The following is a 17,797-nucleotide window of genomic DNA, read 5'->3' on the forward strand; positions in this document are numbered from 1 at the left end:
CATCTTCAATGAGCTAAGCAAAGAGTTACAGCTTACAGCGTGTACTTAAAAATCTTGCATTAGCGTACCAGGAAATCTCCCAGCATACAAACATGTGGCTAATTAAGTAGAAAACGTACTGCTGAACCTACACCCCTCTTCATAAAATGAACTATTTTTGATCTCTCATTTGTCCTAACGATGCGAAGGTGCAGCAGTTCTACACTCACACAGGAAAAAGCCAACCACAGTGACTGGATTTGGGAGAAAACTTGAAGTCTAATGCCAAGGCTTACACTTGTGCCTAAAACATTTTGTTTAGAGACACATTTCTGAGTTTTTAAATCAGCTTGTCTATTTTTAGATTAAACCAGTCATGATAATAGATGACAAAACAGTGTATGTACATGAACTATGAGAATTCTAACGTTTGAAGTACTTCAGACAACCTATAACTCAACAGCCTAACAAGATAAGCTTGTAATGCCACTTTCCTAATACTAAAAATATTTCAAAAATGTTAGTTTTGCTATCTTTACATGCCTGTAGCATAGCAACTTGAAGTGAACATATTTATTTAGCACCTGTACATATGGAAATAAAGGTACTATTACCATCTTCAGCTGTCTAGATTTGTTTCAATGCATATTTGCACATGCATATATAAGCACTCTGAAATAGGACACCCAGTCTAGTACTCAAAACTAAGAATTGGGAGAATAAAAAACACTACCAAAAAAAAAAAAACAAAACACAGATGGTTATTGCATCAGAACACCTCAGTTTCAAATCACATAATGATGACACCTAAGTAAGGAGAGTACCTAAGGCCTCACGTGAAAGTACTATAAAACACAAAGAACACTGAACTATAGAATGTCTTCAGGATGCATTCTCCCCAAATTTCAAAGTTCCACGCACATTCAAGTAATGTAAACGTGAAGACTTGAAGTAGACTGAAAACATGTCTTTCTAAAGCCAGATGGAACCAAAGCGATCGACAAGCTCAGCTACCCCTGAACAGAGCTTCAATAGTTAATACCTCAAGTCCAGCAGGTAAGTGATCTTGATGACATTTGGAAAAAAACAATCTAGATGATTTAAAAGTTTCCAGCAATGAAAAGTACATCACAGCCTTAATGAAAAGCCTCACCAACCTTACAGCTGCACATTTCTCATTTAACTTGTATAGCTGCTGCCAGCACTTGGATCTTCACATAACCAGTCTGTCAGAGAAACTTTCCATGAAACTTCTTTCCTGTGATACTATTAACTTTCTCTTTGGATTAGGCACTTACAGAAAACAAATGCTTTATGGTGCCTGCAGTTTCCAAGGAGCCTGAGCATTGTCACAGGTCTTCCGTGACCCTTTACAATTTTTCAGCATTCTCCTGAAAACAAGCAGCAGAACCAGACCTGACACCCACGAAAGTACCAGATACAGTTAATACCCATAAAACCTTTCAACTTATCCTTGCAGACATCATACATTTCTGCCATCTGTCAGTCTGCAGGCCCATGTTCAGCTTATTAAATATACTCATTTTTCTCCTCCACTAACCACTTTTCACAGCCAGTGTTAACTGGCCTGCAGGCACACCACATTCTGTATTTCTTGACTTGAAAATGTCCCAAACAGATTCTGAAAGGATGCAAAGAGTGACATTTGCTGTGACTCTAACAATTTTACTTTAATCTCTCAAAAAAAAAAAGAAAAGCAAGTTTTCCAACACAGAAGTCTCACCTTTTTAAAAACACAAAGAAAGAAGCAAGTGAATTTCCTCTAAAACCTGGAGCAAAGCACTGGCAGTTGTCAAGGAGAAACTTTGTTGAGATCACAGAATCTTGGAATAATAGAATGGTTTGGGTTGGAAGGGACCATTAAAGATCATCTTAGCCAAACCCCATGCCAATTAGTAAATCATAGACAGAAATTTATGAGTCTAGACCAGCTTTTCAGGCATTTCATGATGCTCGCTTATGAATCTAACTGCAGTATTTTTCCTAGTTTTACCAGCAGACTTGGACAATAGCATGCTGAAACTGAAAGGAAAAAAAAAGTACCAGTAACTGTATTAAATTTCAGTGACAATATGTGCACATAATTAATCAAAAAAAAAAATCCCAAGGATTACTTTAACCCCACATACGTTGTTATGGCTTAAAACAAGTCCTGTTGAACCAGATCCATCACCAATGGAAGGCAGCGTTTCTTCTCATCAGGCTTATTTTGAACTACTGGAACTCTGTGTAGTCTTCCACTGTCTGACTCCTCAAAGAGCAAATCAGATGAAGAATCAAACCAAAAAGATACCGTGAATGCCAATCCCCAACGCTTTAAGGCACTAACAATTAATAAGCCTTTTATGAATAGCACATACCACCAGCCAAGATTCGTAAAAGCATCAAACCCCTTCTCTGGGTACACAGAGCAAACTATAATTTTTATTATAGTTAACTGTAATTTTTATTAAGTAGCCATTTTTTTCCACCTGTAGGCTAAATCAGACTCCATCTTTACAGAAGCATGCAAGCTAGAACAGTTTATATTAGAGGTTAATATGCAAGACACTACTTAATGAATTAAGGATGCATTTTAATGCAAACATGTTGTTTCTATCTGTACCAGTCTCTCAGAGAACAATGTCTTGACTTCTTCTCACAATTTCTGCTTTTCCACAGAGTAAGATTTTACCTCTCGCACAGTAAAACAAGTCGTTTCAAAGTTTCCCAGAAGGTAAGCTCCAAAGCTCTCTACCTTCTCTATTTGTAGACTAACCAGCAGCTTCATATGAGGGTTACGGAAGTGTTTTTCAATTTTTTTCTTCTAGTATCTAGTATTTTTTCTTCTAGTATCAGTATAGAGTTTGTTTTAATTGCAGTCAGAGCACTTAACACTGATAAATTGTAAAAAAAATAATATATATTTTAATAGATAATTTTAATAGATAATCTTAGGTACGGAGCAATCTTTTTCAAAGCAGCAGGTTCCACTTGCATGCTTCTTCCAACTTCATGCCATTTTAACTTTAGAGGGCAAATAACTACCCCCGTACAATATGCATGGATTTAAAGTAGCAGTTTACACAAACAGAACATCCCCTGAAAAGCTGAATTTTTGTGTTTTCCTCCTCTCCTCATCAACATTAGTAAGCAAGAGCTTAAAGGCAAATAAGGTGGGACAGAAGGTGAGAAGATGCAAGGAATGGACATAAAGTGAAATGCAAACAAACTTCTTTAACAGTGGAGTGGTAGCATTCCTAAAGCCATGACTTCAGTGGTGATCTGGGAAGGACATGAAGACACCACCACCACCACTTTGAGCTCTGCCTGTTCTTCACTTAAATGGCTGGCACTTGTAAGAACTGCAAGCTTTACTGATCCACAGGTTTATGCTGACATTTGGCATAATGAATCAAACTATCGGAGCAGACAAATGTTAAAATTCAGTTGGTTAACCCCGCTTGTGTAATTCCAAATAGCAGCCAAAAAAGACATTTTCAAAAAGAAAGAATGAAAATGAAAAGAAAATGTCTTTATTAAGAAATTCTACCCTATGTACTGCTTGTTTTACCAGGAATTTGTGCTCTTCTTTGCATGGAAGTGAGACGGGGCAAGGGGGAAGAAGAGCGAAGGCTTTTTATACTTGGTAATTCTCTAGAAGCAACAGGTTCTCTCTCATATTTTCGGAGAAAGCATGAAGAGGACGTCATAAAAGATCACACCCTTAACAGGAAAATTAAAACATCAGCTGAGTGCTCATCTCATTAGTGATTTATAAGTTACAAGTATTAACAGCTTTTAAATAATTAATCTCCACGTTCCTTTCCTTTCCTAAATTCCCTTCTCCCCATCAACAACACAACCCTGAATAATCAAACACCCAGATGGCAGCTGCTTGTCAGAACAGAAACCAAAAAAAGGTGTCTCTTCCAAAGACAGAAGTACTGGAAACCTGTAAAATCCCATCTGGGAGAAGAGTTCAGCTCAGAAGTCACACGTCTTCAGCTTCGAAAAAATAAAATTATTACAGAAGATATAACAAATGTGCCATGTGAGTGTTAGCTGCCACTGGTAACTTGTACGTTAATTTTGGCTGACACACAAGCAAGCTGTCACTGCTACCAAAGAGTATTTTAATGCCCTGTCCCTGTTCTTCCCCCTACCAACTTCCTCAGGCAGTTCCACTTCAGGTTGCCCTGTTGTCTGCCAGCAGGAGCACTTCCATATGTATACGGAACCCAAATCAGGGAACTGGGACTCATGAAAAACTATTCAAAGATGAACGGTTAGTTTAGTTCCCTGATCCGGTAGAGCGTGCAGCTGAGCAAACAGCAATGCTAATACCACTTACAGGACAAGAGGGGGTGGAAGCAAGGGCTGAGAGTGGGAAAAGCAGCAGGGGTAGGCTCTGGAGGTTTTCTGTTTGTTTGGTTAGCAATAAAGCTGGCTTAAAATTGCGCATCAAAATGTGCCTTCAGACGGATGCTCCCTATTAACCTCCTTTAGTTACAGATTCTGGGAGAACTCCTGGACAACTGAATCACTCTTCACTACTGCTCATGGGAGAAGGCAGAAATTGAAGTGCTAGAGTAGGAGATAAAAATTAAATTCAAGATTACTGCACAATTAGTCTGTGTGATAAATTTCATGAATATGTAACTTGACGAAAACCTGTCTAATAAAATAACCTAAGTAATCTCATGTTCATTTAGTTTAAAATTAAATGGAAGAATAATAAAAAGAAATAAAATAAACCTGTAACAAAATTTCTACATTTCAAAAAAACAAAATCCGAGCAGCTAAGGGAACCTGAATTTAAAGGTGACTGTATATGAAGAAACTCCAAAGGTACAATATGAGATACCTTGAATTTTCACATCAGTTGCAAGGAGAAGAGCTGCATAAAATATTTAAATCAGGGTTCACTGAAGAAATGGTATGGAGATGTAAGCAGAAGATCACGGACTGGGAGATCACACATGTATATTGATGTATTTTAAGAAGCAAAGATAACTAGGTTTGGCACCAAAAACTGGTGGAACTCCAATGGCACAAGAGTTTAGCTAGCTATCCATGCAGTGCCATGTGACTCCTGCAGCTGTTCATAAAGCCATGGAACAAAGAGGGTCAAAGCACAGTAAGATGGCACAGACACAGACAACCTAAAGATTAAAGTATGATCCAAAACCAAAATTATAGTCAACCTCAATTTGCAACAATGCTATCAATATGAAAAAGGTAAGAGAAATTCATATAAATACTTCAAAAATGCAAAACTATCACATCAGCAAGCTTGATATCAAAGATTTTTAAACTGATCAAATGTAGCAAATATATACCTATATTTAAGAAACAAACATAGTAATCCAACAAGAATGATTCATAGGTTTAACCTTAAAATCAAGCAATTTAGAACACTGATCAAAGGAAAGAGCAATTAAAAGCTTGGAAATTGATAGAGAACAGGGTAAAAAGCAATGCAGATTTATCAAAGGTAAACTTCACCAGATGAGTGAATCTCTCTCTCAGAGAAGGCAAAAGATGATTAAAAACCAAAACAAACAACAACAACAAAAAAAAAACAGGCCTTATCTAACTAGCCTTCAGTAAAGCACATGATACCAAGCTATGATGGAAGTTTAATTATTCAGGTGGAGCAGATGAGAACTTGTACAGAAGCTATACAGATAAGGAAGTAGCTAGGAAAAAGCTCTGCTGCAAACACTCAACCAGAGCAATGTCATTACTTGGTATTATTTGAGGGCTGATGTTGAGACTAATCTGATCTATTATTTCCATCCTGACTTGGGCACAAACTTAGCTAACGCCTCAGAACAGGGAGGTATTACAAACACAGAGCACTGGACCATCATCTGTGAAAAGCAGGGGAGAAAAAAGGAACAAGAAGGAAAAGGGAGAAAAACAAAAATCCACAACTGAAAGAGGCTGAGAACAAGTGAAAAACAGTGATAACAGTGATACTAAAAGCAGATCACAGATTTAAGGGCTAATAACTTCTGTGGGTTTGGTGTTGGTTTTGTTCCTCTTTCACATCTTAAATTGTGGATTCCTAAGATAGAAGTGTGAGTGAGAAAGGATGATGCCTATTAGATAGAGGAAGAAAAACCACGTATTTGAAATAGCTGCAAAAAAGACCAACCTGATCCCACGATGTATTAATTGTGTGGTGTACAGTTAATTGGGAAACAAAGTCAGTGAGTGCCCAGTAGAAAGTTACTACTACTATCCCATGGTAGTAAGTGTAATGACCTCAGAGGCTGTTTACAAGGCTGGGGTTTGTTTTGTGGTTGGGTTGGTCTGTTGGTTTTTCTGTTGTTGTTCCTTATGAGGAAGGTGGGGCCAGAGACACAGAGAAGACAGATAGGTCAGGTGAAGCATTTTATAGAACCACTAGGATATCTGCTAACAGAGGCAGCTGTGTGAATCCCCATTCCTAACATTATGGCACAGGAAAAATCATCCTTCCTTAACTGATTGCCTCCTGCCTTAACTAAGCAGTACACAGGTATCGCTGCTTTTGTTTCTTTTAGGCATCCTTTTAGCCTACTGGAATCATCCTAATTGAGATAATCTGGTCCTCAACAAAAAAAAAATATATATATAGGAAATGAGCTGTTCAAATACACGGTTCATAGGCATCAGTGGAATATATGGTCATTTAAGAGAGCTGGGAGAAAGCAGAGAACAACATTTATCGAGATGCAGTCCTATCTGCATCTCTAAGAGATTCCTAACTCTGAGGAACTCTACTTCAGCTGTCTACTGTAAGAGCTCAACCAAACATCCTTTTCCTGACTTAGGGGCATCATTTTCTCCCAGTAGACAGGAGAATAACTTCTGAAGTCTGCTCACCACTGCTGACCTGTTGTTAAAATAGCATCTGCCTGTATCTTCCATCTCACCCATAAGAACATTAATTAGCAAACTAAATCAATCGCTCCCTCTGTGTTCATGAAACAACATCAGCAAAGCTGACTGTGGCTCCACAAGATCTAAGCTCAAAGGTACAGCTAAGGAAAACAGATTTGATTACACTCATTAAGAATTTGTTTTGAGCAACACTACTAAAAACAATAGCAAGTGATACAAAAATTAAATTTGACCCACTACGAGTATTTGTGCTGTTGATTGGAGGCAAAAAGATCCTGCACGCATCTTGCTGCATCCCCAGCTACGGGAAACCAAAAGGTGAAAGAAAGCACAGAAGGCAAAGAATAATTAAAAAAAGAGGCTTATTTGTCCTAGTGATTCTACAGGACCAAATCACATTGAGCCTTCTTACTTCTACCCATTTTATTTTTTTACTATGTTTATTTCACTTAAAGGCTCTTTACAGAAGAAAAATAGTTCTGTTGGCAATACCTGTTTTCACTTACAAAATATTTTTCAGTGATCAGAAGAGTACCTTTGCAGACACTACAATGCACACCTGGCATCCAAACCTCTTTTAAGCACTTTGCAAAATATCAAATATACAACCTACACATTGCAGCACCTTGTGTACAGCTTTGAATACTAAGCTAAAAGAAGATAAGACTTCTGAAGACATATAGAATTTCCATAGTCTTTTCCCATGCCCGAATTATACTACGCAAAACACGACTGTAACAACAACATGTTGTTGAAGCTTCTGGTGTCCTGTGAAAGACAAGTTTGCATAAGTCAGGACAGGGAACCAGTTTAGGTTGATAACATGTAACTGATATGAAAAAAAAAAACAAAACAAAAAAAAAACCATACTGTAATAGAGCCCAGAGTTCATAATGTGCTGGGAAACATATTATCTTTCTAATGAAAGTTATTTGCAATTCATGGGGTGCCAACAGGAGGTTAACTTACTACCCAACAGTACTCCAACCTCTTATTAATGGGGAAAGAAGGTCAAGTTATTTTTCTTAAGCTTCGTATTTACTTTATTGCTGCTCCTTATAAGATCCCAAAAGTTTTTCACCTTTCATCATGCTTGAGGAATTCATAGCATCACACAGTCAAAAGAGGACCATAAACATTGGTTTCATTTAATGAACTGATGTTTTCACAGCATAAATACAACGACCAAAGATCAAACCTGTGAACATCACCATATCGGTTTTGTTTCCACCATTTTGTATTCAACTGTCCTGCTTATTTAAAAGTAATTTCAAAAAAGTTTAGAAAAGAGCTACTAAAATGACCAAGCAACCAGAGAAACCCTTAGCAGAGAGGATGAGAACAGCTTGTTCAGTCTAGCAAAAGTATATGATTATTCCACAGGCAAATACAAATAAACAACAGTGCAGAAGAGTAGAGTGAAAGGAAAACGAGCATAAACAAGTTTGGATTTCCAGATTAAATTTATTTTTAATAAGTTACTCAATCCTCAGAGTAACATGGTTCTAGAACAGTCTTCCAGAAGAAAGAGTAAGGATAAAAACTGCTTTTAAAATTGAATTTGACAAGTAGGAATTACATGATATAACACTAGAAGGAGATTTAACACCAAAGAAATCCATGATGCTCCTAAATACCTTAATCCCCCATATTCCAAATGTATAATGACCATTTTGACATTATAGGACAAAATATAAGAGCAAAGAAAAAGCATTGCTTCACATATCACTTCAGTAGAAAGAAGAACAGTATTGTCCTCTGTATTTTTCACAGAGGACAACTGATAAGTTAGTTACCATTACAGGAAGTTGCAAGTTGCTGTAGTGCTTCTGCCCACGAAAACCCAAGAGATCTGTACAAGTTCAGTGACCACAGCATCATATTTTCCATTATAGTAAAGACAATATTCATGAAGCAGCTGGCTTCTTATTAATAAATACAGTTCTCCTATTCATAGCAAATGAAGCACATAGTAGACAAAAAGCCAACTGGACCACTAAGAAACAGATTAAATTTGTTCATTTCAGTAAACACTTTAAAAGTTTGAAAAAAGGTAGTTTAAAAAAAAAAAGAATTTTCTTAAAGCAGAGATATCACTTCATATGATATCTGTAAACACTAAAATACTCCTCTGGTAACCTGACTTCATCCAGTTACAAGCTTTCTCTGCAGAATACCTGTTTCAATATTAAGACACAAGAACGCCCATGCTGAGTCATTTCAGGACTTAGTAACACAGTAGTTGTTACTGATAGCATGGGAATTCCCTTCCAGGCTTTCTTGGTTCAAAATCATATGATAGGCAGAAAATACAGTGCTTCGTAACAGACCACGACATGCTAATATTTGCTTTCTCCATATACATTTGGTTAAAGATAATATAATACAATACAGACTGCAGCTGCTTTAAACACTAGAGGAAGCAATTAAGCTTCTTCTCTGGCCAAGAACCAGCTTATCATTAGTATCTTTGCATGAAAGGCTGAATGCTGTTGAAGCTGTTTTTGAGAATTACGTCCATAATCCATTGAACACTCAGTGCAACAGCAGCAGGAGCTGAACAGGACAGTAGAAAAACCAGTACAAAGTTTTGTTTTTTCAACCTGGAGGCAATGAATCATTTATTTAGAGACTAAGAAATGCAAGCTATTGTATTGCCCTGCTGCTCACCCAACCTAACTATGAAAGACAAGTTATGCATTTTTGAAGTATATGACTAAAACAGCTAAAAGCAATCCATTTGCAAAGGCGACATGAATTATGCCTGAAATTCTCAAGAGGAAGCCATACTTCTATGATTCCATGTTCCTCGTCATAGTATCACATATGGAGTACGAAGAATTGGTTGTTTTTACTTAGAAACTAAATTAAAAAATGAGAATGACTGCTACCAAACTTCAGCAGCTATTATTCAATGAACTCACTTCTGCTCCAGTTAGAATCTGGAAAAGCCATTTTAAAGATATAAGCACATGAAAACATGTGAGACCAAGATATCTGGAAAAATGCATCTCTCTGGAAAGATATTTTTTTTTTTTCACATGAAAAAATCCCCAAGAGAAATAACAAGATCATAGCTTCTTATGCACTAATTTTGTCCTTATTTTTTTCCAGCCAGCTTCCCTCAAAGGTTACTGTATATATTGCCAGGTTCACCACTGTACTTTTATAATTAGGTTTATGAGACAAAAAAAATCACTCAGGAATACTGTATGTCAAAACAGTTTAGAGATCATCTTTTCTGTGTGGAATTTATATAAAAGCCCTAGTAAAAAATGCAATCCCCTTGTAAAAGATGGTATTTTCATCTTATGCCTGTTTCTCTATGTGTTAAGCAAAATAAAATCAAATACTTCAAGTTACTAATTCTGCTAGTTAAAAAAAGGACAACACTAACAAAAAGTAAAGACTGCTAGTAATTACAAATTAATTGCTTTAAAAATTGATTACTTTAATTGCAAATAAGATGCAGAAAGAAGGCCTTAAAAAACTCAGAGGGTAGAACTGAAGTCTCCTGCACAGCAATAAGCCATGAGATATTCGAACAAGATACATGTTACTTTTTTGGATTGTTTAATATAATATTCAAAACAATTTGGGCAGACCAGTAGGCCTTATTATAGAAATTAAAAGTATACAAGTCTTTCTATAATAAAATTTCCTACATAATCTATATGACAACTCCCCAGACTAGGTTGCTTTTTCACAAAGCAACTACTAGTAAAGAAGGACATTACAAAGTACAATACTAGCAAAAAGTACAAGAAACACAGATTTGATATTTTAACTGAAAATGTGCTAGAATCAATGAAAAGGAAAAATTTCAGGAGTTCAGGTTCAGGAGTCCAGCTATGGGTGGACTTCATCAAGTTAAGTATATGCATTTTAAACATCTATTTAAAAGATCTTTTAAATTAGATGCCTGAAGAAATTACAAAATTAAGTGTTACCTAATAATCGGGAAGACCTGTTGTAGCAGAGAGATTACTTTTTAGAAAAAGTTTTGTGTTTCTTTTTTTTCTTTTTTCTAACTTAGAAGTTAAAGATAAGGAAACCCTCCTCCAGATGTACCAAATAAAAATACACAAACCTACTTAATTGCCCCTACGCACAGAGTTAAGTCTCTGTAGAAAGATAACATACATGCATAAAATGAGCCTTTCAAGAGAAAACAATGTATTTAGGATCCCAGTTGATGTAACAAGAAATGCAGTCTATCACTGAGATACCAACTGTAGGATAAGGCTGAAGTAAGCACAATGACCATACGATTGGGATGTCTCCACCTATAATTAAACTGGACAGTATGATCTGTACTCTTTTGGTGTACTCCCCAGAAGTCTTACATATTTAGAAAGAGAAGGAAACTGCAAAATGCGTTAGGAAAAAGGTGCTAAGGATTTGACACCAATCCTGGCACTATTTGTTGTCTCTGCATTCACAACAGTCAACTGCTACTTCAGACAGCACATTATTAGGGCTCTACATATTACTTTAGAAAGAAGAATTCTTCAAAATGAACGCAGCAGAACCACATTAAAATAAGAAGTGACCTCATCTTGTGACCACTATAACAATTAAAATGCAAAAAGTCTGCATGCTACTTTAGGCGTATTTGTTCTACCTTCAATTTAAGTGTCTCATCATGTATTTTTTTAACATTGCGTTTAGATACTGGCTTATGCACAAATGTATGTACTGTAACTTTTCTTTAATATAGAAGTTTGACTCCATCTGAAAAACCATGCACATACCATAGATTCATCTTACATTTAGACAACTTAAGAGATTATAGTATTTTCTAACTGCATTAAGTCAACTTCACTGTCTCTTCCCTAAACATACTCAGGAAGGACATATTCCAAAATTCATTTCCACTATAGCTCTGTATGAGTCTGAATTTTTTCCCTAAGAGGATTGAGCCCACAAAATGACATGTAAATGAAAAATCCTAGATCACCTAAAGACATAAAGCAGGGTAAATAATGCTTGCTGTTCTCCAGGGCTTACAAGTTATTAAATCATAACAATCAAATCATAAGAGTTTAGCACTGAAACCAACTACTTACTCCATCATTTGATTAGATTTTCAAATAAATAAATTTAAAAAAATGCACAAATATTTTACACTGTATCAACTTTAAAGCTGGGTAGGAATAGCTAGTATGTTTTAATGAGTCAAAGGTTCTTTACTTCAGAAAAACTAAGATACTTCTATTTGCCTTGACCAGGAGTACACTGTGCAGCATCTGCACCACAGTCTACAGTACAAAAAAAGATTTTTGTTTTACTGAGAAAAACCCAGCCATTTCCCAGTTGTCTTAACACAGGGACTGAGGCAGTATTCTGTGGAATGCATGGTCACAAAACTAAAGGATTTGTAATGAACAAGTAGAAATATTTCTTACAAGGACAGACCTCACTTTCCTAAGGCTAAAAGACTCTATAGCACACAGCATTTTAAAGTTGCACATAGAATACAATAAGCATTGTGTCAAACACTGTAACATATGAACTCAGAAGTTCTAAAAATCAGGGGAACTTGCAGGTTAGGTTGCAATTACTTGTGATAGAAATAGCACTTGTCCCTGAAGACGGACAGAATTGTTAAACATGGGGATATAAGGTCTACATCTAGCAAGGACTTACAAGTAGTCTTCACAAAGATAATGGGATTACTCACTTCAAAATCAAGGTCTAAATTACTTCTCAAGAACAAAGTTCATCCTTCAGTATTCTTTCTCTGACAACTTAAGAGGAAAGTTGTATTTGTTCATGTCTGATCTGGAACAAAAAGCGGTCAATTTCCAGTGCTAGACCAGGATAAAAAAGCACCAGTGTGGCATCATCTCCTGTCATGACTCCTTGTGCACAGCACCGTACAGAACCACCCTTAAGTGTAATAAAAACTTACATGTTACCACTTTAAACAAGCTCCAATTTCCTGTTTTATGGAGAAAGCTTTTTAGCAAAAAGAAAATCTAAAGTAAATCTGAAAAACAATCTTTTTTGTTCTGGAAGGAGAAATGTACCACTGAGTTTATGTTTATCTATATATGCATACACATACACACATATAGATACACATAGATTTTCAATGTAATCTATCACGTCATGTTCTGTGGGCACGGATAGAGAAATGTATTGAATTTAATACAAGTTTACATAAGATTAACATCTGGCTTGTATCCAGCTACTCCCTAAAACAGAGATGAGTCCAGAAATATGTGCACTTCTATGACAAAAGTGTCAAAAAGCCAGTAGTTGCTTTACGTAACGGCAACACTATACATTAACTATGGGATAAAGTATGGGACATGCGAAAGTACAATTAATATTCAATTCCACTTCTAGTGGAACAAAATCATCAAAAAATCAACAAAATTTGACTTTCTGTTCCAGCTAAAGAGACAAACTTTGGGTTCAGACTCTGGGTTAGCATCAGTTAGGTTTTCTGTGAGCTGAGGAGTTTATGGTAACACCTGCTCTCTGTCCTAATAGAGAGCAATACTGCTACCCTTCCACTCCATAAATATAGCATATTGTGTCAACGTGGTAGATAGCTTAAGGATCATTTTAAGTGACTTTTTTTTTTTCCCTTAAACATCTCACAGCACAGCACAAGAAGCTGTAAGTCATGTCTACGTGAAGGCAAGCACTGGGCAATGTATAAAAGAGATCCTAAGTAACTTAAAGACAAGTAGGTGGCAATAGCTAACACAGACCAGTACAAGCCGAGTCTAGTAATGCTGGTGGCAGTCCTTAATTTTCACTTTACACTCTTCAAAGCGGGAGGGCTGTTTTCACACTCAGGGAAGCTGTCATTTGTCACCTCACGGAACTTCAAAAGCGCGGCACCATTCATCCTGAGCTTTTCTTTCAGAATCTTCCAAAGTTAAGTAGCATGTTATCATTAGCAAAGTTGCTAGTTAATAAAGATATGTAACTGTTTTTTTGTTAGTATGTTAACTGTGGTAACGTTATTATTGCTATTAAAAGTAGGCAACTGCATTGAGGACTGAGGTAGGGAACATAAACTCTCTCCACACACATCCACAGAAAATCCTGCTTCGCCACTTTGGTACGGCTGTCCCCGTTCATAGAGTCATAAAGGTTGGAGAAGACCTCCAAGATCATCAGGTCCAACCGTCCCCCTACCACCAATGTCACCCACTAACCCATGTCCCTAAGCGTCACGTCCAACCTTCCCTTAAACACCCCCAGGGACGGTGACTCCACCACCTCCCAGGGCAAAAACCTTTCCAATACCCCAGAAGGGGCCACTTCCAGCCCCTCGAGGCCGGCCTCCTTGCCCTCTTCCCTGTCTCCCTCCTTCATTCCCTCCTTCCATCTCTCCCTTCTTCCATCTCTCCCTGCCTCCCACCCGCGGCCCCGGCCGCCGGGTGCCCCCCGGGCCCCCGCCCAGCCCCGTTCTGCCCCGGGCAGCCTCCCCAGCCCCTCCGGCGGCCAGACGAAGGCAAAGCGACTGGGAGGGAGCTGGGGAAGAAAAGTTTACGGGAGGTTTTTCTCCGGCTGCCGGCAGGGGAGCCCGCTCCCGGCGCCCATTCAAACAAAAGAAGCCTCTTCCCCCGCCTGCCCGCCGCCGCCCCCCGCCCCACTCACTCCGCAGGGCCCCGATGAGGAGGCTGCCGTCCTTAATGAGCTCCTTGATGAACTTGTTCGTCCTCTCCAGCTCGATCTCGTGGCACTTGAGGCGCTCCCTGAAATCCGGGCTGTCCAAGTAGGAGTCGCTGAACTCCAGCGTGGGCAGCCCCATGGTCAGCGGCGGAGGGACGGCGCTGCGGGGAGCCTGGGGGAGCTGAGGCGAGAGGGGAGAAGTGAGTAGGGAGGCTCCCGACCCGCAGCACCGGCCCCTCGGTGCCCTGGGCGGCGGGGAGGCAGGCGGCGCTCGGGCGGCTGTCACCCAGCTACATGCTGCCCGCGGGGCGCCGCCGCTCCGTGGCTTCCGGCAGCGCTCTGCCTTCCTCCTTCCCCGGCCCGAAGTTCAGTCTGAACCTCCCCCGGCCCGGCCGAGGAAGCCCTCCTCCTCCTCTTCTTCCTCCTCCTCCTCCCGCCGCAGCATGCTCACACGGCGGGGATGAGGCCCCGGCAGTGCCCGCCCCTCGCTCCCCGCCGCCCCCTTCGTGCTCTGCCCTCCAGCGGCGGCGCCACCGGGGCTCGGCCCGGCCGGGGCAGCGAGGGCAGGAGGACAGCGTCTGCCCTGCCTCGGGGGATTTTGGGGGCACAGAGGGAGGGAGGATCCAGATCGGGGGCGGGAAGGGTGACGGGTAACTGTGAGGGGAGCTCGGAGTGTGCGGGGCACCTGTGTGGAGGCTGTAGGGGACAAAGTGTATTGCACAGTTACAACAAGAACTTAAGAACTTGTGTGCAGGAAGGAGGAGGGTTTATTTATACAGGACCACAGGCCGGTGTGGAGGAGTGTGGCTCCACCTTTGCTGGGCAAAGGTGAGCTGTAAGCCCGGGTGCCACAGCCGGAGGAGCTCAGGGCTGAGACAGTGGCGCCCAGCACGCTTGCACCACCGGGGGACCTGCCACGGCACCCCAGCGCAGCCCTGCTGTGCTGGTGAGGGCCTGCGGCAGGGCGACAGTCCTTCAGGGGTGGATAATGAGAAGAGAGAGCAGCAAAAGGTAAAGGAGGAGGAGAGAGGGAGGTGCAGACCGAGGAAATAGCAAACAAACGGTAGGAACGCCTGTAGTGCCTGGTTGCTGTGTGGGGATACAGCTGAGCCAACTCCAACCTGAAGATGAAGAAACTGCAAGCCTGGTTATGACAACAAAGTGGTGTTTTTCAAGTATGCTGGTGGGTTTGTCTCAGCGAACAGAAGCAGTTTGGATGATTCTTGTATGTTTTTCTGGAGTGATTCTTTCCAACATAACTGTGGCATTAAACAGATACATATACAAATGTATGTACTGTTTTTTGAGGAGAGCTGTCTGTAAACAACCTTCAGGTCGGGAACAACTCCATTGGAAACAACCATCAACACTAGCCACACAAAGATCTTAAGCACAACCTATGGCTTGCCAAAAATTGCTTTCAAGAAGATGATGCTTCTCTTAGCTGTCCACGCACTCCTGCTAATCATTCTCAGCCTTCTCATTTACACAGTTCAACTGCGAAGATGGGGGAAGGCTCAATGCTGTTGCATGTTGTAGTTCCTTTATGCAATTTGTGTTCTTCAAACTTTTTAGTTGTTTGTCAAAGCTCACTTATTCATATTCACAACAGATTTCTGTAGGTACTAGAAATACAGAAAATATGCTGCAGTTTCTAACTCTATGGCCTGCAGAATTTATTAAAGTGAAAAAAGTAATAATGCTCTGGTTTTACTGGGCCGAGAGTTTCTGCCCGTAAGAATCTCTCCAAGCTAACTGTCTATGTTTATATTAACAGACACTTTTAAGACTCTTTCAGTTCATATTGACCCCAAAACTGTGCTCATCAACATGCTGCCTGAGACAAATTCATTTTTTTAGTAATAAGAAGAATAAGACTGGAAAATGTTGGGTTAACAAGTTACCTGGCTTTTTCAGGCATTAGCATCTAATCTCTCTTATAAACAAACAACCCCCCACCTAGTATAACTACTGGAAGGATGTTCAAAATATAGTCTTCTCTGGTTATTAAAAAATTAATTTTCATATATTCATAGAATCATTTTATGCACACTTGTTCTTCCTTCAGTGTCATCCAGTAGCTGAAAAGACTGTCTTCTACTATGTTTATTTGATGTAATTTAGAAAGCAGTAATGTCGTTGAATCATAGAATCATCTAGGTTGGAAATGACCTTCAAATTCATCAAGTCCACCCATCAACCTGGCCAACCCAGTCCTATCATTAATCATGTCTCTTAGTGCCACATCTACAAGTCTTTTAAATACCTCCAGGGATGAGGATTACACTCCTTCTCTGGGCAGTTTGTTTTAATGTCTAACCACCCTGTCCATGAAAAAGTTCTTGCTGATATCCAGTCTAAATCTCCCCTGGTGCAACATGAGGCCATTTCCTCACATCCTGTGACTCTGTCACCTGAGAAAAGAGACCAATGGCCTCCTCACTGCAACCTTCTTTCCTGTAGTTGTAGAAAGCGATGAGGTCTCCCCTCAGCCTACTCTTTTCCAGACTAAACAACTCCAGTTCCCCCTGATACTCTTCATAGCACTTATTTTCTAGTTCCATCACCAGCTTTGTTGCACTTCTCTACTCTTAAGCAACTCAACATCCATGGGCCCAAAATTGAACACAATATTCGAGGTGCAGTTTCCCTAGTGCAACACAGAAGGGGACAATGAATTCCCTAGTCCTTCTGGCCACACTATTTCTGTTGCAGGCCAGGATGCCACTGGTTTTTTTGGCCAATGTTCAGCTAGCTGTCAACCAATACCTCCAGGTCCTTTTCTGATGGGCAACCTTCCAGCCACTCTTCCCCAAGCCTGTATTTGCTGCCCGGGGTTGTTACGAACAAAGTGCAGGACAAAGCACTTCTCCTTGATGAATGCCATACAATTGGACTCGGCCCATCTACTTAGCCCATCCAGATCCCTCTGAAGAGCCTTCCTACCCTCAAGCAGATCAACAGTCCCTCCTGTATTGGGTTTACATAGCAAGCATTTGGTAGTAGGGGGGCTGCAGGGGAGGCCTCTGTGAGAAGAGCCCAGCAGCTGTCCCATGTAAGATCAAAGCCAGCTCCAGGGACGCGCCACTGGCCAGAGCTGAGCCATGATTGACACTGGGTGGGCCTTTGGGAGAGCATATTTAAGAAAGGGAAAGAAGTCTGCTATGCTACAGCAGCTGGGAGAGAGGGGTGAGAACTGGCAGAGAAGCAGCCCTGCAGCCCCCAAGGTGAGCACAGAAGGAGAGCAGGAGGTGCTCCAGGCACGCAGCACAAGTTCCCCTGCAGC

The 17,797-nt window shown here is 40.1% G+C and overlaps 1 protein-coding gene across 1 annotated transcript in view; it reads right to left on the reverse strand.

Moving 5' to 3' along the window:
- The window catches only part of ARHGAP42 (Rho GTPase activating protein 42), a 169,774-nt gene extending 154,753 nt beyond the window's left edge, over window positions 1-15,021 (reverse strand). The window contains exon 1 of the mRNA XM_013178134.3: window positions 14,497-15,021. Coding sequence (XP_013033588.1) covers window positions 14,497-14,650 — 154 coding nt within the window. The 5' untranslated portion in view covers window positions 14,651-15,021. The remainder of the gene's footprint in view (window positions 1-14,496) is intronic.
- Between the last annotated feature and the right edge of the window lie 2,776 nt (window positions 15,022-17,797).

Source organism: Anser cygnoides, chromosome 1 (assembly GCF_040182565.1).
Source record: "Anser cygnoides isolate HZ-2024a breed goose chromosome 1, Taihu_goose_T2T_genome, whole genome shotgun sequence".
Classification (NCBI taxonomy): Eukaryota; Metazoa; Chordata; class Aves; order Anseriformes; family Anatidae; genus Anser; species Anser cygnoides.